The sequence below is a fragment of the Rhinichthys klamathensis genome, unplaced genomic scaffold (assembly GCF_029890125.1).
Source record: "Rhinichthys klamathensis goyatoka isolate OS25496 unplaced genomic scaffold, OSU_Roscu_1.1 h1tg000616l_1, whole genome shotgun sequence".
Lineage (NCBI taxonomy): Eukaryota > Metazoa > Chordata > Actinopteri > Cypriniformes > Leuciscidae > Rhinichthys > Rhinichthys klamathensis.
Window position 1 is genome coordinate 579,726 of NW_026607068.1, and position 21,021 is coordinate 600,746.

Consider the following 21,021-nt stretch of genomic DNA (forward strand, 5'->3'; position numbering starts at 1 on the left):
AACAGATTTGTCCAATCAGAGCGCCTGAGCCGCTCCCAATCCACCAATAGGAGCTCTGACTGAGTCTTCCATGATGGCACAGTCTGTGACACTGTCACCTTCTACGCGATAATGATTACATGTGTATGAGTAAATGTAAAAAAGAGTTACATGTGCACTGTTTCTTCAGTATGTTACCTTTAGGTTAAAAATCTGACATCTTTTCTGTACATGTATTTTTAATACACACGGTTGTGCGAACGTGTTCTACCTCATGGTGAAAGTTGTTAGATCAGTTGAGCTGAGCAGGAATCTATACAATGCTGTATTCCAGAAGCGGGACTCTGAGAGCCGCCGTCCAGTGTCTTACTCGCTCTCTCTGGAGTCCAGGTAAAGCATTACACTTACACGCACTTGACTGCAGGTCTGTCATTCATTGCAATGTGCTGTTTTAACTCTTAGCTGGGTGGTGATAACATGGCAGTAACATTGCTGCTGTGTGTGAAGTCAGTCATTCATTGTGCAGAAGTCTTTTCTGTTTTCTTTCTCCACGTAAACCCAAATTAATGTGTTTATGAATAGGCACAAAATAATAAATTACATTGAAAATCACCACCTTGACCTCATCGTTTATATGATGCAATTGAATCTTTATAAAGATTCTGTAGTGCACTTTAACAGAAGATCTTTCATTAGCAGTTAAAGTTAAAAAACAAAATTGTGTGTGTTTCAAAGTCAGTAAATATCAAAGTTGACCCAATTGTCTTAATGTTAACTGGCATAATTGTGAACAATATAAATCAGTGCATGTTATTCCAAAGAAAACAAGAGTTTGTAAAGCTTTTATAAAAGTAAAAGTTGCTTGACCTCTGCTCTGAAACAACTTTCATTTTTTGACTGATGTTGATGTTCCTTTGAAGGTCATACATTTCTCTTATTTTTTAACACATCAGCTGTCATATAGAGAAATCCCTTCACTATCAAATATATTCCAAATGGATAAAATTAGTTTATCCATTAACAAAATCAATTTATTTCACTCAGATAAACAAATGCATTAAATTGATTGATCAAAAGTGACAGTTAATATTTTTACATCGTTTTTATTTTATTTTTTTTATTTCAAATAAATGCTGTTTGTTTGAAATTTCATCCTAATCTTGAAGAAATGTATCACGGTTTCCACAAAAATATTAAGCAGCACAACTACTTTCAACATTGATGTTAATAAGAATTTTTTTGGAGCATCAAATCATCATATTAGAATGATTTCTGAAGGATCATGTGAAACTGAAAACTGAGTAATGATGCTGAAAATTCAGCTTTGATCACAGGAATAAATTATATTTTAAAATATAGTAAAATGCTTCACAGCATTACTGTTTTTACTGTGTTTGTGATCAAATATATGCAATCTTGGTGAGTATAAGAGACTTCTTTCATAAAGAAAAAATTTACTGACCCCAAAATTTTGAACAGATTACAGACGTAATGCAAACTGTGTTTTTTGTTGTACAGGGTCTGTGTGGTGTTCATGCAGGAATGTGTCTGTGAAAACAGGGGGATGGAAAACCAAGAAAGTTCCTCAGAGATACCTGGGACAGCCAAGCCCGTACACGCACCCTCACCTCATCAAACACGGTGAGAGAAACCAAGATTGCTCTCCATTTCAGCTCTTTTTTTAATTTGAGGTCAGTATAAAACTGACCCTTATGACTTTCTTAATGTTTGTTCCAGGTCTCATCATGAATGATTATCTTTACACTTTATTAAAAAAAAAAATGTCTGTGTAATCTTGCTCCGCCTCTGAAATTTTTGGCTGATGTCCATTAGGCCATGCAGGGAATCGATCTAGAGAGTTAAATAGCTATTTATCCCTTGTTTATAGGTTGTTTTTAGACCCTTTTTATTGTTGTAAGTAACAGCCTTTACAAATCTTGTAATTTAATGTAGATTAACAATAATATAATGATATGTAATGCCTATTTTCACTTTCCAATTAATTCCCAATTAATCAAATACAATTCCCATCTAACAAATTGCTTTTGTCATTGAATATTCTGTTTCACTTAGAAATACACTACTGATAAAAAGTTTAGGGTCAGTAAGATTTTTTTATGCTTTTGAAAAAAATCACTTGACCTCATTTGATCGCAAGTACAGTAATATTGTGAAATATCATTGCAGTTTAAAATAACTGTTTTCTGTCCAAATATATTTTAAATGTAATTTATCTCATTGATGGCAAAGCTGAATTTTCAGCATCATTACTCCAGTCTTCAGTGTCACATGACCCTTCAGAAATCATTATAATATGATGCTCAAGAAACATTTATTATTATCATCATTATAGATGTAAAACGGGTCGCTTAATGACCTTGCAAATGTTCCTCTCACAGGTGAGGTGACGCCAGGTCTCACCCAGACGGAGTTTGAGTTCCGTCGGCAGCGCTTGGCGTCTCTGATCGAGATGCAGGCAGAACGACTAACAGGTTCTGGAGCCTCTTCAAACTCCTCCCACATTGTCATCGTCCTATCGCATCCCATTCGCTACATGACCAATGACATCCCTTACCCGTTCCACCAGAACCAGGACTTCCTGTACCTGACAGGAATTATGGAGCCGGACAGCGCACTGGTGATGTACGGATCGGGTAAGCCGGAACAGACCGTGTTGTTCGTGCCACGACGAGACCCGGGGCGAGAGCTTTGGGACGGGCCTCGCTCTGGGAAAGACGGAGCAGCTGCTTTAACAGGCCTAGAGCGGGTGCACAGCACAGAGGAACTGGGCGTAGTGCTAAAAAGTATAAAAGGTAAAAGAAAAACAAGTCTACATTTACATGGATTCATTCAAGGTTTGCCTTTGCATCAGTATCTTACTCTTTTCTCCTTTTCCTAGGAGGAACTATATGGTATGACAGCTCTCAGCCTTGCCATCCACGGTTACACCAAACTCATGTGCTCCCTCTATTGGAAGGAGGACGGCTGACGAAGTCTCTCCGACCCCTCACCCATTCCCTCAGAGCCATTAAGAGCCCAGCAGAGGTCGCTCTGATGAAGGAGGCAGGACGGATCACTGCCCAGGTAATAAATCCCTAATAACTGTACCGTATGGTGCGGCAAATTAATAAGAAAAATAAGTTGTTCATGTAAAGAATGATCATTTCAGTTCAGTTATGAGGGACTTGGTGAAAGTATAAGTTGCCTGAAGAGGCCAAACATGTGCTATAATCAGCCATGCGTTTTTCTTCAGGCATTTAAGAAGACGATGGCCATGTCAAGAGGAGACATTGATGAGGCCGTTCTCTATGCAAAGGTGAGCCGAGGGACTAAATGCATGAATACACACACAAACAAACAGTCAATTTGGTAAAAAGGTTCTGTGTTTTGCAACCTGTTCACTGTTATATGGGTGTTTCATCCACTTCTGGCATTTTTCTGCTCCAGGTAGGCCTGTCACGATCATGAATTTTTTGTTGACAGTTAATTGTCATACAAATAATCGTGGTTAACAATTTAATTCTGTTTTGTTCATGTCACTTATGGCGACTAATACACATTTCTTTTACTTGTGTATATATATAATATAATATAATGCAGTCTAATTAAACCCACAAATCTTCATTTTGTATAAAATAAGACCTTTGGCTATCTTTATATTAGGGGTGCACGATTCAGAAAATGTCACGATTCGATTCGATACCGATTTTTTGTCTCAAGATTCGATTCAAAATCGATTTTCGATTCAAAAACGATTCTCGATTCAAAAAACGATTCGCAGTATATAAATGTAGTTTACTTTTTCCTATGTGATTGATTGCAGTATAGACACAATTTAAAAGAAAAACAAAAACAAAATAAATGTAGTTTGATATTACTTTGTCTTCATACAAAAATAAAAACTTTTGCAACTAAAAAGTGCACAGTGCCAAGCTTTGGCCAGCTTTCAAATACATTTAATTCAAGTTTAAAATAAAACTTAAATAAAAAGCTTTTACATTTAGCTTTAAAGTGCTGTAGTCAGATCAAACAAACAATTAGGCTAAATGTGGTTTAATAAGCACTACTTCAGCTACCAGGCTGACTGTTGAAATGTGAACTCGACTGGGCACATTGAACTTCCTAAAAATATACTAATGTCATAGAACCCTTGCGAAATAATTTTAAATAGATTTTAAAAAGCCACCACTACTGGTAACATCTATGGTTAGATTGATTTGTTTAGATCCAGTGAAGTCGTTCATAGGCGTAATTTGCGGGTATCTCCAGTTAACTAGCAGATCATTAATTTAGTTCGCTATTAAATAAGAGATCTGTTGTTTTTGAATTCAAGCTGAGCGCTCGTTGCCGCTGCTATCAGTGTCACGGATACAGTGTTCTCTGTGGCTCGCGCAGTCTTCACTCGGACGCGCGCTTCATATCGCCGTTGTGGTTCCGGTGAAATCTCAAAATAAAATGCACACAAACGTGATGAACATATTCGGTTTTGATGAGAGAGAGAAAAAACTATACGAGTGCGGTTTAGAACCCGTAACCTCTGACACGCTTGGCAAAAGATCTACAGACCATTAAGAACTCAAACATAATCTGCGGATCGATGCATTTATTTACGGGTTGAGCAGAGAGGCTGCACAGTTTGACCAGCGGGCGGCAAGAACTTGCAATGTAACTATTTATCAGACCGGCCCTCGCAGCCTCGAAACACTACCGAACCACCGGTAAAAGTCCCGACTCGATTGCCACTCCGCCCGTGCACGCCATCAAATTTAAAAAAAAATGAATCGATTTTTGGAATTCTATGAATCGATTCTGAATCGGTAAAGATTGAATCGCGATTCAAATGTGAATCGATTTTTTTGCACACCCCTACTTTATATACTTTACAACGGTGTTTTTTAATATTCTTTGGAAAAATGTGATTGAAATTTAAACTGCACAATTATTGCGGTTATCTCAAATAATTGTAATTAGATTGAATAACCATGATCAGATGATTGATCAGTAATCGTGACAGGCTCAGTCCCAGGTTTTGATTTTTTTTAAACTTTTTAAAAAATTGCTATTTTAAAGTTTATTAATTTTGTTTTGGAGGCCTCCTACAACAGGTTTACATGCATCAAAAGTAAAAAAAAAAAAAAACCACTTTCATTTTCTCATAATATAAATTGCACATCACCATATTGTTCAGTGTTTCTAAAACGACTCGATGGATGAATCCGTCTCTCTAAATCCCTCTTTTCCGTGAGCTTCTCTGATCTGATTGGCCAGATGGCCCAGTCTTTTGTGATTGGTCTGCCGCTTACACCGCGTGTCGAAAGCTATCGCCCATTACATAACTGAACTTCAGCTCATGAGGCTTCCTCAATCCTCAGCGATTGCACACTGTAAAGACAGTAACGATTTTACCATATCAATCTGGGCGCGAGTATGATGAAACATTTGAAGAACTTATTCAACCAAAACCTCTATCGCAAGGACGATTTGAGCGGAACGTTTCTCAGTGATACTTTACTCAGTTTGGGGTACAGACGTTAATTCCTCACTATCAGCATTGACAAGTGTATGTCCATCAACAAACCCATATGTGTGTGTATTTTTAATTTATCGCGGTGCACATGCGGGAACTGTATTAATTGTATCAATAAAGGTGCATGTTAGCCGAGCTCTAATGTGAATGACTGATGTAACATTAAAGGGGTCATGAACTGCATTGTTTTATTGTTTTATAATGTTTCCTGTGGTGCACTTATAATGTTAGTATGATTTTTACTTCAAAAATTGTCATAATTTAGAAATAAAAGGCATTTTTCCTAGCCTGATTTGAATGCTTTGTTTGAAAGGGCGTGTCTGTGTGAGACTTCAGTGTAAACGCCCACTGCTGTGATTGGCTGACAGCTTTGCATATGAAATAGCTAGTATTACATGTGGAACTCTCGAAAATGTTTACCACGTTTTTACTATTACTGCTCTCAATGTTAACTACTCGCAAAAAGTGATAATTACAATTAGATCTATGGCATTAAATTTAGATCCTGGCATGAAAGGTTGCAGTGATGAGCATAGCTGATCACAGACATGTAAGCAGCGATCTTCATTGCAACTCGATTTCTGCACACTAACGAATGCTTTCATCATAACTAACAGTGCAAACACAATGTAAATAAGTTGATTATTACGGGAGTTTAATGACGCGAGTCCAGAACTCAGTCAGTGATAAACATGCGCCTTTGGAAGGTAATGTTATTTTTCGTCCAGTGAGTGACCCTGTGCTCTTCTCTCTTCCTCATCTCACTAACGCCAGTGCTGTGGGCGGGGCCAAAGTTAGGTCTTTCACTACCTTATTACGTCATAAAGAGGCACATTCCAGGACTAGTCGTTTGCTGGGCCTGGTAACAATAAAAGCTGATTTTGGACTAACAAGGACATTTTCAGTTCTGAAACTTTCAGGATATTCTTATTATGACCTCTTATATGTCAAAACCTCAAGGAAAATTTGATTTCTCATTTCATGACCCCTTTAAAGTTTGCAAAACAAATCTTGCTCCATCCTTCATCCGACAGACAATCTGCATTAATAGACACAGTTTTAGGTAATAGTGGCACACAGCTGATTTGCTGTAGTATTTTAGTAGACAATAATAACGTGAGTTAGCCGGTTAGCTGGAAACTTACACAATATAAAACACAAAACTACGTATTTTGAACTCCCTGTAGAAAATGTATACTTCAGTAATTATTCATACTTACAGGTTGTGATTCTGAGGAGCAAGCTGGCCCAAATAAACTGGGTACTGACCCGTCTTTCAAGAGCAAGCGTTTAGAGAATCCTGCGTGGAACTGCGAGATTTGAGAAGCAGTCGTCAGTAAAATGATGTGTTTGTGAGCTGGTCAAGCTGTTCGCGGGCGGACAACGTACAACACAGCCGCAAATGTATTGTCTAATGACGTAGAACAACAAAGCAGTGGGATTCAAATACAAAACGACTCGTAAAGGCGGTTCAGAGTCGATTCTTTCTTTTGGGAGACTAACTTCCTGTATTTGATGAAAAATACTGTAAAAATGGTAATATTGTGAAATATTATTAGAATTGTAAAAATCTATTTTCTATTGTAATATATTTTAAAATGTAATTTATTCCTGTGATGGTAAAACTGAATTTTCAGCATCATTACTCCAGCCTTCAGTGTCAAGTGATCCTTCAGAAATCATTCTAATATGATTTGCTGATCAAGAAAAATTTCTTATTATTATCAATGTTGCAAACTATGATGCTTTTTCACTTTTCTTTGATGAAAGAAAGTTTAAAAACAGCATTTATTTGAAGAAATATTTTGGAACATAACATTATAAGAATTGTTTCTCTCTCTTTTGCTCAGTTTAATGCATCAATACTGAATACAAGTATTCATAAAAAAACATCTTGCTGACCACAAATTTTTGAACGGTAATCTAATTAGTATACATTTTTACACCATTATCACCCATCATTTCTACAAGACTGAACCATTTTCTATTAAATTAAATTCACATTTATTTGTATTGCGCTTTTCAAAATACATATAATTTCAAAGCAGCTTTACAGAGAAATTGAATACATGTCTACATTACAATTTAGTGTGATCTGTTGTCAGAGGTGACTGTGTCTTAGTTGTGCATTTCAGAAATGTACATATACAAATCACGCAGTTATTTAACAATGTATTAATCTAAACAATCTATTAATTTAAGGCAGAAATAATGAGCTCATTGAAATAAAGAATACATGTTGTTAACAAATGATTAGGATACATAGAAAAATTTAGCATTGGTGCATGTTGATTTTTCCTGAATATTTTTTTTTTCCTTTTTTTTTTTTCCAGAAGTTAGTTGTTACAAGGACATCAGTGTCAGTAAAGGGAATACCGTACTTTAGAAGAGATGAACTATGGGACATAAACCAAATAATTTAAATAAATCAAGGTTCTTATTTTGTCAAACTATGCTAAAAGAGAAAACATAATTGTGTTTATTTAGGATACATAAGATGCTAGCTATGAAATTAGCTGTAGCAAGACAAAAGAGTTGGGTCATTTTATTCACAACATTTCATGTCCACCAAAGAATACCATTCAACTGGTGGAATTTTACTTGCTTTCATTAAAAAATGTAAGTGGACAACTCAACCTATTTAGAGCATGAACAGTGATCGAACCCATTCGACCACATGAGCGTCTACACTACGAAAGCAATCTGGTCGAATGCGTTTTCTTCTACCTCTGCAAGTGGTCAAAAGTGGACAAGCTCAAAACATTTTAGACCCCATTTACACCTGTTTGTAGCATCATACACTTGTGATCCGATCAACCAAAACACTTATATGTATATGTATACAGAGTGAGACCACCCTTTGTGTTTAAAACGGCTTTTGTCCAGTTGCACATCGTTTTCCGGGGAGCTTTGCAGGTCAGTTTTTCTTCAAGTGTTTTGGAGACGTTGCCACAGTTTTTCTGGATTTCTTCATGTAATCCCAGACAGACTCGATGATGGTGAGATCAGATTATATCGGCTGTTGTGAGACAAAAATCTCACTGGATTATTACAATTAAAGGCAAAGATGAATGTTTGGAAATGGAAACTGATATTTCCTACTGACACACTACAGCAAAATATATAAATAACTGGCATAAAAACATTTTTCTACTAACATGTCAAAGACTTTTGCACAGTTCTATAGATATACTGTATATTTACAGTATATATATGTGTGTTGCAGAAAGTGCCTGTTATTTATTTTAAAGCATTTCAGAAGTTTTTGTAGCTCTGAAGTTTTGGGGTAGAATTACTTTGTAAAGTTGCCGTTGTTTGGCAGTACAGAGGTAATGGAGCGCCTGAGAACTGAAAATGTACCACAGAAACACAAATGACGTCAGCAAGCTCTTGGAGAGTCATATTTTAGTGCACTCTGTGTCCAGCCCACATGCTGACTAACATCTCTGCCTTCTTTCATCCTTTCTCTTCTGTTTTTCTTTTTGGATTTCCGTCTAGTTTGATTTCGAATGCCGTGCTCATGGCGCAAACTTCCTGGCATATCCTCCTGTGGTTGCTGGTGGAAACCGAGCCAACACACTTCATTACATCAACAACAACCAAATAGTGAAGGTGAAGTACCAAACACTTATAATCATTACTGGGGCCTTTTCTAAGAGGGAGAGTCTAGAACAGATTCATAAGATAAACAAGGAAGAAACTTGAAGTCTCTCTTAAACAGCATGTGTATGTAAGCTTTGTGTGCTTGTTTGGTTTTCACAAGGCAAATGTACGAAATACACAACAAAATATTATCACAATATTGAACTAACTTTCTTTCTCAGGATGGAGAAATGGTCTTGTTGGATGGGGGCTGTGAATATTTCGGTTATGTGAGCGACATCACACGCACTTGGCCGGTGAATGGAAAGTAAGTCTGTTTTCAACAGAACTCTCATTGTCTCAGACGTAACGTAGCTTTAATTTCATGCTGTTAGCAAGTAATCAATCAGTGCTCCAGACATTACTCCGTGTGCCGTCTCCAGGTTCAGTCCTGCTCAGAGAGAGCTGTATGAGGCCGTGCTGGAGGTGCAGTTGGCCTGTCTGTCTCAGTGCAATCCTGGCGTCAGTCTGGACTATATATACTCCAGCATGCTCGCGCTGTTGGCCCGGCAGCTCAGAGAGCTCGGGATCGTCCCACAAAGCACCAGTGATACAGACACACTGAAGGTACCCTGATTTGTTTTAAAAAGCAGGCTGTTTAAAGGGAAAGTTCACCCAAATTTATTTTAATAATCAATATACGTACATCAATATATATATATATATATATATATATATATATATATATATATATATATATATATATATATATATATATATATATATATATATATACACACAATATATACTCAAATCAAATATCAGCAAATACCATTTCAGATCAAATATGAGCAAAAACCACACATTAAATTGTGATTAAGTAAGCAGGACTACCTGAGCAACAACTTGGGGGCATGAGGGGCTTTTTTACTGAACAAAGGGTTGTTTTGAGATTTAAAATAAATAAATAATTTGAATTCATTATTTTTAATAAAGTAATCAATTGATCAAAAGTGAAAATAAAGACATTTATTGTCTTACAAAAGGTTTCTATTTCAGATGAAGGAATCTTTAAAAAATGTATGATGTTTTCCGTAAAAATATGAATCAGCACAACTTTTTCAACAGTTTTCAACACTGATAATAATAATTATAAAGCAGCAAATCAGCATATTAGAATGATTTCAGAAGGATCACGTGACACTGATGACTGGAGTAATGATGCTTTTAAATCACAGTAATAAATTACCGTACTTTAAAATATATTTAAATAGAAAACGTTTTAAATGTTTTATTTTTTTTAATTTGTAATAATATTTCACAACTTTACTGTATTACAACATTTCAATTAAATGCAGCTTCGGTGAGCATGAGAGACTTCTTTCTTTCAAAAACATTAAAAAGTCTTACTGACTCCAAACGTTATTTCAAGTTGCAGTGCTTAAGATTTTAAGAGTTTTTCCTTGCGGAAGTTATTACTATAAGTCAACATACTAAAACTTCCAATATTTTGCGTATTCAAATTCATTTTTTTAAAGAACCAAGTCACAGTCATTAAAGAAGTTATTTTCTAACAAATTCGCCCACTTTCAACTATACATTTTAAGAAAATGATTATGATAATTTTATGCAAAAAAAGATAAGTGATATTTAGACTGTTTATTTGTTGAATATCTGCATTGAGTCTGCGAATGTGTCCATGATATGAATTTCATCATCAGCATTGTATGTGCGTACTTAAAATGCACAGCCAGACTTTCTCTGTATGCGCAAGCTCGCAAGTGCTTGTTTTGAATGTTTTGCCACTAATTAGAAGTTAAAACACCGGAAGAACAACTATAAAAAACTACTGGAGATGGCAACAACAATAGACACGCATTAAGTGCTTATGTGAAAGGATCAAAAGAAACTCGCAACTCGAGTAAAAAGACATTTTTATCAGTAATAATTATCTTTTTTTTTAGAGAAAATAACACAGACACTGGACAAAGATTAAACTTTCTAGTGTGTAGCATGCGATTTGATTCACGCGTGTCTTTTAATCGGTTGTGAATATATACTGCAAAATGTACCACAGGCCTCTTACACCAACCTGAGATTCTGGTTCACAGCGCTGAAACACCAGGAATTCGAAGCCTTCTTTATTTATTTAATTGAACTTCCTTAAAGCTGTGTATTCAGGAAATGACTATAAGTCTTCCTGCCCAATTTAAACGCCCAAGATTTGCACCACTTACAGTGTCTGTAAAGCACCATACTGCTATAAAAGCAACCTTTCACTTTAACGCAGCGAGTTTATAAGGCCAACAACCCGACATGTTGGTCAGTTTAGCCCATTGCGACTGTGGGGATGTAGGTGTGCACTTATTTCAGTTTCAGTCACTTTTCCACTTCAGAGTTTTGTGATTGATCACATTACACACACTCAGTTGTTTTTCTCAATTCAGTTGTTTTTCTGTTCCCCCTTTCAGGCTGCTCGGCAGTTTTGCCCCCATCACGTGGGTCATTACCTGGGCATGGACGTTCATGACACCCCTGATCTGTCTCGTTCACAACCGCTGCAGCCGGGCATGGTGATCACAATAGAGCCAGGTAAAGATCACTCATTAAAAAATGAAAAACGTTATGTCACTGCAGCTGCACGCGCATTGTGTTGGCAGAAAAACAGTGGTACCAAGTGGAGGAAAACAGGCGATATCCACGTAATAAGAGAAAAAATGTCTTCTTGTGACTTTGGATGTCAGAATCGGAATGGAAAAAATATGGTTTTCATTTTTACAGCATACAGCCGTCGAAGACGACCTTTAAAGCGAAACACAGACGTTTATGGTTGCAAGTCATTAAACGGACAGACTGGACTGATGAAACTTGCGACGATTACCCTACTATTAAAGCACGAATTTCATGTAAACAATAGATCTACATAATATTCACATATGCAGTTCATAGAGGGGCACAATGTATTTGCCCTACAGTTGTGAAATAATATTTAAACCTATAACATTTTACATAGATATAAACTAGCAATTGCAAGAAAAAAGTCAGAATTGTGAGATCAAAATGTTATATTTTAAATGTTTAAATTATATCACAATTGTGAAAGAAAAAGTCAGAATTGGCATAAATGCGAAATTCTGAGAGAAAAAGGTAGAAGGCAATTTCAATCCCGCAAACCAGATTTATTTTCTCAGTATTGTGAGATATACACTCGAAATTACCTTTTTATTCTTTTATTCCATGGCTTCCATAGACTGCTACTGTTAAACTGTCATTTTCTAGTTCATACTAAACAATATTTTATTTCAGTTATACACAGAAAATACAGACTAGCTGTACAGTACAACTAAAACAGTCACCTGAATGGACGTTGCAACATGCTGCAAGTGCATTTGAGGTGAAGACAGATGTGTTGATCATAATTGGAGCAATCTAGTCGATGTAGGATTGAATTGAGGGCATTCATACAGCTCCCCGCTAGCCTGGTTAAAACCAGACCATTCTCAGTTGTAACTGAGTTATGGTCTGGCAAAGCGTCATAGACAAATCATTTCCAGAGGGGAGTCACCAACGGACGTCGCGGATAGACCTAAACCCAATCAGAGCGATGAAGGAGATGACGTATGCAGAGCGGCGGAGAAACATCTCCGAGTGTTGTTCTTTGCTCGGTTTTTAACAAAAAGGAAACGTTCAAATCGCTTAAAACAGACGCGATAGCAGATTCGAACGAGTGATGTTCGACGGCGGCATCCATCTTTGTAATGTAGGCTAAAATCTGCTTCAAAATCCCAGCGCTGTCGTCATCGTGTAAAGCCCGTCCCAACGTTTCTGATTGGTGCCTCGATTTCGACGGATTGGAAATGGGCTTGAATGAGCTCTTTGCCAGACTAACTTTCAAAGGAAATCTAAATTTGCCGGAAGTTGTCTGGGTTTTCCCAGGCTAGCTCCTCGCTAGATAATACTGATAACTGTAGACATGTATCTTAAAGGAGTAGTTCGTTTTAAAAAAAAACCCATGCTGATAATTTACTCACCCCCATGTCATCCAAGATGTCCATGTCTTTCTTTCTTCAGTCGAAAAGAAATTAATGTTTTTGATGAAAACATTCCAGGATTTTTCTCCATATAATGGACTTCAATGGTAGCCAAACGGTTCAAGGTCTAAATGACCGTTTCAGTGCAGCTTCAAAGGGCTTTAAACGATACCAGACGATGAATAAGGGTCTTATCTAGAGAAACGATCTGTCATTTCAAAAATAAATAAAAAAGTTAAAGTTTTATAGGCACAAATGCTCGCCTTGCGAACTCTCCTGTTCGAACTCGTTCATCAAAATGAACGAATCTTTTTTCGAGTCATTGACTCGTTCATCAAAATGAACGAATCTTTTTCCGAGTCATTGACTCGAAAAAAGATTCGTTCATTTTGATGAACGAGTTCGAACAGGAGAGTTCGCAAGGCGAGCATTTGTGCCTATAAAACTTTAACTTTTTTATTTATTTTTGAAATGACCGATCGTTTCGCTAGATAAGACCCTTATTCATCGTCTGGTATCGTTTAAAGCCCTTTGAAGCAGCACTGAAACGGTCATTTAGACCTTGAACCGTTTGGCTACCATTGAAGTCCATTATATGGAGAAAAATCCTGGAATGTTTTCATCAAAAACATTAATTTCTTTTCGACTGAAGAAAGAAAGACATGGACATCTTGGATGACATGGGGGTGAGTAAATTATCAGCAAAAGTGTTTTAAAAAGTGAACTAATCCTTTAAATGCACTGTAATGACTGTTGGACTTTTGCACACTGTTCAAAGTAACAATCAACTCTGCAGCATTCGAGCTCGTGCAAAAAAAAAAAAAAATCAATTTGTGCATCCTAACAGAAGCTCTAAACTCTCTTCTCTTGCTCCCATAACCCAGGACTGTACATCAGCGAGGACGACAGCTCATGTCCAGAGCGATTCCGGGGTCTTGGGGTGCGAATCGAGGACGACGTGGTGATTCAAGACCATGGGGGACCCCTTATTCTGTCTGCACACACCCCGAAAACCATCGCCGAGGTGGAGAGAGCTTGCGCACAAGGAGAGGACTGAAGGAAAAGAGTAACCGATAGCAAGTCCTTACAGAACTAGTCTGTTTCTTCCGTCTTGTGTAGAGTTTTCTTTAATACTGGACTCAGGAGGTCTGGATCTCACAGAACTTGCTCCAGTTACGTATTGAGGATTCTGGAAGATTAAGAGCCGGACGTGTCTGGACAGCGTGCGACGTCTCCCTGATGATCTAGGATGAGGGTTTATAGGAGACTTTAAATGAGGTCAAATGGAGAAACAAATAGGTGACTGTGATTTAATGAGCATGGTGAACTATTCATGTTTGTGTGAGAACTGATCTGTTTCACTGTGAGATTCTTCACTTGTGATTATGACTTGAGTTTGTTTGTCTGCTGAGGTTTTTATTGTCATAAATGTGTTTTTTACTGTTGTCAAAATAAATTCCTAGCTCTTGATTGTTGCTGTAGTTAGCCACCTTTATTTCTATAAACAGATTGTTTTAAAGCAGCTTCACAGTGATAAACAGTGAAAAAAATGCAAACTTCATCAAATATGAGACATTCAAATTTAGCTGTAAAGCAGCTCTAAAAAGACTACAGTCATTGTTTAGCTCGAGTCAATGTTGATTCAGTTCAGTTCAAAAGTAGCGATGTTCCAAAATTCGTCAATTGTGAAACAAACTCCATTCTGCTTGTTAAACACATAATTGGTCACTGATCAGATTCTTTGCAAAAATGGGACATTTTGATTCAGTTCATATTCTAAATGCAATTGAAAGTTTTAATGACTCCAAAACGTGTCAGGTGTAGCAAATAGTTATACTAACATTGCTTGGTTTTAAGGCAGAGTAGTTTACTATTAGAAGTCAAAAAATTAAAAGTGATGACATTCATGCTGAATGAAGTCTTAAAATATGTATAGCACTTTTCACAATACATATGCATACAAAAATAGTGCCCTAACCTAAGGTTCAGTTAACGAATCAGAATTAGTTTTGGGCTGCTGTGTTTTTGTGAATCTGGCCAAATATGTATCAAATTTGGCCTAAAGCAAGTGTGAATCAGAAACTAGAGGTACTACCATCACCAAAAAAACTATTGTGACCTACACACTACACAGCATATTTTAAACTATGTATAAGCATGTTCTGATTTAGCTAAGCTTGTTTGAGGTTAGCTGATCCGTAATGCCCAAAAGTACTGTCTATGTGGGTTTGTGATGCTCTTAAGGCAGTCTATACAAGCAGCTCAATGGGTGTATAGGTTTTTGAACAGAAGTGAATTTGAATGATGCCGTCTAGGCAGGCAGCTCATTGGGGTTTGGAGATTTTTTACTTTTTTTTTTTTTTGATTTTGAGTTTTTTAAACTAAGCTGACTCTGAACATTTAGATGGCGCCCAAAAAGGTCTAGGTAGGCATCGCACTTGGTTTTGAGACACAATTCTTCCGCTAAGATGACTTACAATGCATTTATCCTTGGGTAAGCAACTTGAGGTTTTTGAGTTGAACTGACTTTCAACATGCCAATGTGGCCCAGAAATGCTGTCTTGGTAGGCCATTTAGGCTTTTGAGCTGAATTGACTCTTATAATGCCCCAAAATGCTGGCTACATTGTCAGCTCCTTATGTTTTGAGCCGGAATGCTGTCTAGTTAAGCAATGTCCCTAAGCTAAGCTGACTATGAAGGTGTCGATGAGATCCAAAAACGCTTTCTAAGCTCACCAGATTTAGGAGTTTTTGGGCTGGATTGACACTGAACATGCTTATGATGGCCCAAAATGTTCCTAGCTTTTCCGGGTTTTTTTTTTAGCTTAGGTCAGTCAGAATGTGCAGAAACTTCTCAAAAATGTATGTCTATATAGTCAGCTCAATGGGTTGTGAGATACAAATCTCAGCTGAAATGACTTGCATTGAGTTTATGCCCAAAATATGCTGGGTAAGTAACGGAATTGACTCAGAATACGCTTATGATGCCCAAAATGCTGCTACAAAGTCAGTTCCCTTGATTTTGAGACACAATCTCTCAGCTGAGATGACTCATAATGTGGTCATGCCCAAAAATGCGGTCTAGGTAATCAATGTTTTTAAGCTAAGCTGAATGAATTTATGACATAAAAAATGCTATCTAGGTTGGAAGCCCACAATAGGCACAACTGAAATGACTCAGTATGATGTCCAGCAGGGCTACTGTCTTGAGACACAAGGTACATTCCAATACTTGTGCACTATTCTATGTTGTTTTGTAGTATCAATAGTTTGAGTAGTGTGTTCACACTGTGCAATACCCAGATGATCCACTTTATTAACTGAAAAAAGGAAGTGTAATGTTGGCCACTTCAAGCAGTCGACTGGGAGGGGCTATCAGACTCTAGCTGTGTCCCAAATGACACACTACAGATTATGCACTTATACACTATATGCACTATGTACTCAACCGTGTGTATGAACTTTATATAAGTTTATTTTTGTCTTTCAACATCAGAGTCTGATACCCCCTCCCCCTCCCCCTCCACTACGTAATTAAAGCTGCGACAGTTGAGTGCATGAAGTGTCCGACGTTTCACACTTCGTTTTTTCGGTTAAATAAGTGCATCATTAAAGTGCACTTTTTCTTTTTAGAATTTTCAGTGTGAACGCACTACTCGCACTATTTATACTACAAAATGGCATAGAATAGTGCACAAGTACGCGATTTGGGACGCACCTTCTGATGTTGAATGGCAAAATAACCTTATAAAATGCATACACAACACGGTTGAGTACAAAGTGCATACAGTAGTCAACATTTAATGTGGATCAAAAGTTTCATCAAAGTTACATGAACTTTGAACAATACCCGTTCTTGTCTTAAGACAACTTTAATGAAGTTTTTTTATCCACTTCAAATGTTGACTACTGTAGTGTAATTTTATACATAAGCTAATTTTTTTAATCTGAATTGACTCTGAACTCGTTTAATACTATCTACATAAACGGTTTTGTGTTTGAGCTGAGCTTACTCAAACCATGCCAAGGTGCCTCAAATGCTGTGTGAGTAAAAGCAACTTAAGGTTTTTGAGCTGAACTGACTCTCAACACGATGATGCCCAAAAATGCTGGCTACATAGTCAGTCCTTAAACTGAGATGATTCATAATGTGGTCATTCCCAAAAAAGCAGTCTCGTTTTTGAGCTTAGCTGACTATGAACGTGCTTATGATGTCCAAAAAGGTTGGAAGCTTACTAGGCTTATGCGAATCAGCCTCTGAACTAAGACCACTCAATGATATGACAGCCAAAAATGTCACTGCGTTTTCTTGCCTCCACTGCACTAAGGGCACTTGACCCCTGGGCTTCACTGTCCCTGCCTCCAGGTAGAAAGCCAAGTCGAGTAATATTCTGCTAAACAAGTCACAATGTGGGCATCATTTCAATGAGTGACTCCATCATCTGATGATGATGATGATGATGATGCTGGACGCCGTCTTGCACCCGCCCAGAACAGTCGCAACTCCGAAACAGTACGGAAACAGCACTGTCCGGGAAATCCCGATCGCCATCTCCCCCTCCACCCCCCTTTACTAATGTTACCGCACCTCCAACCTTCCCTCCCCCCAGCCAGAGGAGTAGAAACAACAAGCCGCCATTTTGTTTGTGCGGAGAGAGTGAAGGAGGCAGGAGCGACCGAAAAAAAGCCACTCGAGCGCCGACCACTGCGACTCTGAGCGCCACCGGCTCCGTCCTCGAGGATCCAAACCGGATCAAACACACAACCGGGGTGGTTAGCGGAGGAAACGGAGCAAGATTAGATTATCCAGTGTGAAAATAAAAAAAGCAGACCGGATTTTCCTTTCTTTTTCTGTTCTTTTTTTAAACGAAGCGGAGAGGCGGAAGAGGGCAATACATTTAAACGAAGGGAAGCTCGTCAGGGGAAAAAGGAAAATAACAGCGTCACGAAGTGGGAATATCTGCGAAATCACATCGCCGGTTGCTGGCGGACGACAGCGAAAGTGGGAAAAATTGCAGGAACTGTGCAAAAGAAGGGAGAAATTAAAAAGGGATGAACGCGCAGGGGGGTTCACAGCATCACAAAGCCTATGAAAGGGGTTTGAGGACCCCCAGATTTTGGGGGGTGCAGCTGGCAATATCACCCGGATCGGCAGATGCTTCAGACCCGAAATATTACTGAAGCCCACCTCGGTTCGGTTCATTCTATTTTCGACCCACCGCTGTTCCTCTCGCTCTTTCTTTAATGCTCCGCAAGGCTCTTCGTGCAGTGACAAATTATTCTTATTTGCTCGATGTGACTGACAGTGCATTGAAATGCACGCAAATGCATTGACCAACTTCACTTGATTCCCATTCTTTAGCTCGTGCACAGCGAACTGCACGACTGCGAGACAACATCTTATTGCACTTCAGGCGAACGATTAATTGCATACATGTTCTGTCCATTAGACAGCCACTTTTGAAATCATTTTTCTTTGCATTTTGCATGCAAGAGCTGTGCGCAGTAGTGCAGGGTGGTCTCGTGGAGAGCAATGGTCAGAGATTTTCTGCAAACACTTTTAACTCGTGCAGTGGACACATTCACACAGAGGGCGCACGAGCCATATTCAGATGTGAATGCACAATAAATCATTTGACTTGTCATCACTTTGAGGTGTTTTTGCAAAATACGAAGACATGGACACTGACATATGCAAGTTGTTTGGAATCATCTAAAGTGATATAGCTCGTGCAAGCCATTTCAGTCCTTGGATGCACATTTCTCATGTTATTTATTCTGCAAAGATGTTACTGTCTTGAAAGGATGAAAGTAAACTTTTACATTCATATGATTGCTTAATTATATTCCAGTTTTCCAAGTATTTATTTGTTCTCTCTACCCATTTTAATTACTTGGGAGGAAATAAAGACATTGACGAAGGAGATTCGTACATCCGTGTCGATTTTAAGGAGCTTGATGGAGTTTAAATCTTCTAAGTAAAGTGATGCTGGCTGGGAATTGCACATGCTACAACGCAAAGAGGGACATAATTCTAAATCGTTGTGTTTGCTTATAAGCATTGCATGAAGTCGGACCAGATTGAGTTCGATATCTCGTACACAACGCCTTAAAAAACAACAACACCTCAGTTCGCCGCCGACAATGGCGGAAAAGACGGATGCAAGCAGCGAGGATAAATCTTGGGAAAACTGCTCCGCCGCCGAGGAGGCTACGTGAGTTTGCGGCGAGCTTGCATGACCGTCTGTTCCTCCCTTCACCTCCTCCATTCGGAAACATACTTTGAGGAACTAAAGACTAGAAAATCTTAAAAGGGAGCATTAAAGGTGGACTGAACATTGAATCATTACATTGCATTGCATTGTATGCATGTATCGTCCCATGAAAGGGAAACGGGAAAACGTCCGGAGCTCGTGAACGAGGAGATTTCATTCGCACATCGGCTCGCGACTGCACAGGAAGGGCTATACTACGCGGGATATATGCATTAACACTAAATCGGAGGAAAACTATGGCCGATAATGTGCTGGACCCTGGTCCGCCTTCAGCTAAGAGGCCTAAATTGTCTTCCCCGGCTCTGTCGGTCTCCGCGAGCGATGGAAACGGTAAATAATAATGTTCACGCGCTGCGGTGTGCGGCGAGTCTCGAGCCTGCACACTGCCGCTGTTCGCGTGCATGTATGAAAAAAAGACACGCGACGTGTGTTTTAAGAGCGTTCTTTTGTTGTATTTGTTTGTTTGCATCACCCCCGCTATTTAAATAACTTAGCAGCATAGCTAGCAGGCTAATTTGCTCAATGTTTTCATTTGAAGTTGATGAGGTGCGTTACAATTCTGTTGTTGTGTATAGTAGGCAGTGTTTTTCCGGGTGTGGGTTACACAAACTTTTGGCTTTGTACGTCGTTGTGCGATGTCGAGAGCTGGGGTTGGTGTCAAAGGTTTATAAGGTGATGCATTTTGAGCTTGTCAGGAAAAGAAAAACTCGACATACACGCGTTATAAATCACGTCGCTTTACTGACACACGGTTGGGAACGAAGTCGAGATCACTTCTTATCAAGTTGGTTTACATTTAGTGAGTAGACAAACCAGTGTTTGCAGGTTTCTGATCAACACTGAGCAGTAGATGCTACCTCATCTAACTGGTTTTTCTATATCTTAAACTAGCTTTTGCTGGTCTTCCTGGTCTGACCAGAAGAAAAGTGCCCAAGACCCTTCTAAAACCAGCGTGTGCAGTTAAGGCCAGCTAACGTTAACCATTCTAGACTGGTTTTAAGCAGTTTTTTTTCTTACAGCAGAGTTTAATGTCTAGATATCAAAGCCTGGTCATATTGTCTTATTTGAACTGTAACGTTAGTGATCCACCATACAGTTTTTTTTTAATGGATACTGTTATGCGTTTATATATTTAATAATATCAAATTAGATTAATTTGAATCAACAATTTATTTCATTTCATGCAATATTTATTTAATTTAAAAAAAAGTTTGGGACTTTTGGGGTAAGTTGTGCCACTGTTTATGTTGTCATCTAGGCACTAAGAAATGAGATGTATGTAAAATGAATACTTTGAATTTTATCCCAGAGCTATTTTATTGACCACTATCCACAGTTTCTTAAAGGTACCCATAAACCAGCAATAAATAGGTTATTTTAATATTCAGAATATTTAAGTGAATTTAAACTTTTTTTTTTTCATTTTTAGAAATGTTGAATTCTTTAGATTTTTTTTTTTTACATGCCAAAAAAGCTGTCACTTTTCTCATGCAAAAATATATTTTTAAATATAAGGTGACATGACAAATTAAGCCTTTTAGATTAAGGGGGCAACATTTTACCCTACTCTTACCTATCCTATCATTCAAAAGGGTTGTATGTAGATTTTAAGAACAAAATGGTAACAT

The 21,021-nt window shown here is 38.1% G+C and overlaps 3 protein-coding genes across 3 annotated transcripts in view; 2 read left to right on the forward strand and 1 right to left on the reverse strand.

Moving 5' to 3' along the window:
- Positions 1-21,021, reverse strand: part of napsa (napsin A aspartic peptidase) — a 97,507-nt gene that overhangs the window by 49,273 nt on the left and 27,213 nt on the right. The window lies entirely within an intron of this gene.
- Positions 82-14,355, forward strand: xpnpep3 (X-prolyl aminopeptidase 3, mitochondrial). Its single transcript, XM_056240859.1, has 10 exons — positions 82-369; positions 1,498-1,620; positions 2,379-2,792; positions 2,879-3,063; positions 3,233-3,295; positions 9,005-9,118; positions 9,331-9,416; positions 9,532-9,715; positions 11,560-11,680; positions 14,004-14,355. The coding sequence occupies exons 1-10, from the start codon at positions 300-302 to the stop codon at positions 14,174-14,176; spliced, it is 1,533 nt and encodes a 510-aa protein (XP_056096834.1). The 5' UTR covers positions 82-299; the 3' UTR covers positions 14,177-14,355.
- The window catches only part of ep300b (E1A binding protein p300 b), a 39,530-nt gene continuing 36,201 nt past the window's right edge, over positions 17,693-21,021 (forward strand). The window contains exon 1 of the mRNA XM_056240866.1: positions 17,693-19,723. Coding sequence (XP_056096841.1) covers positions 19,630-19,723 — 94 coding nt within the window. The 5' untranslated portion in view covers positions 17,693-19,629. The remainder of the gene's footprint in view (positions 19,724-21,021) is intronic.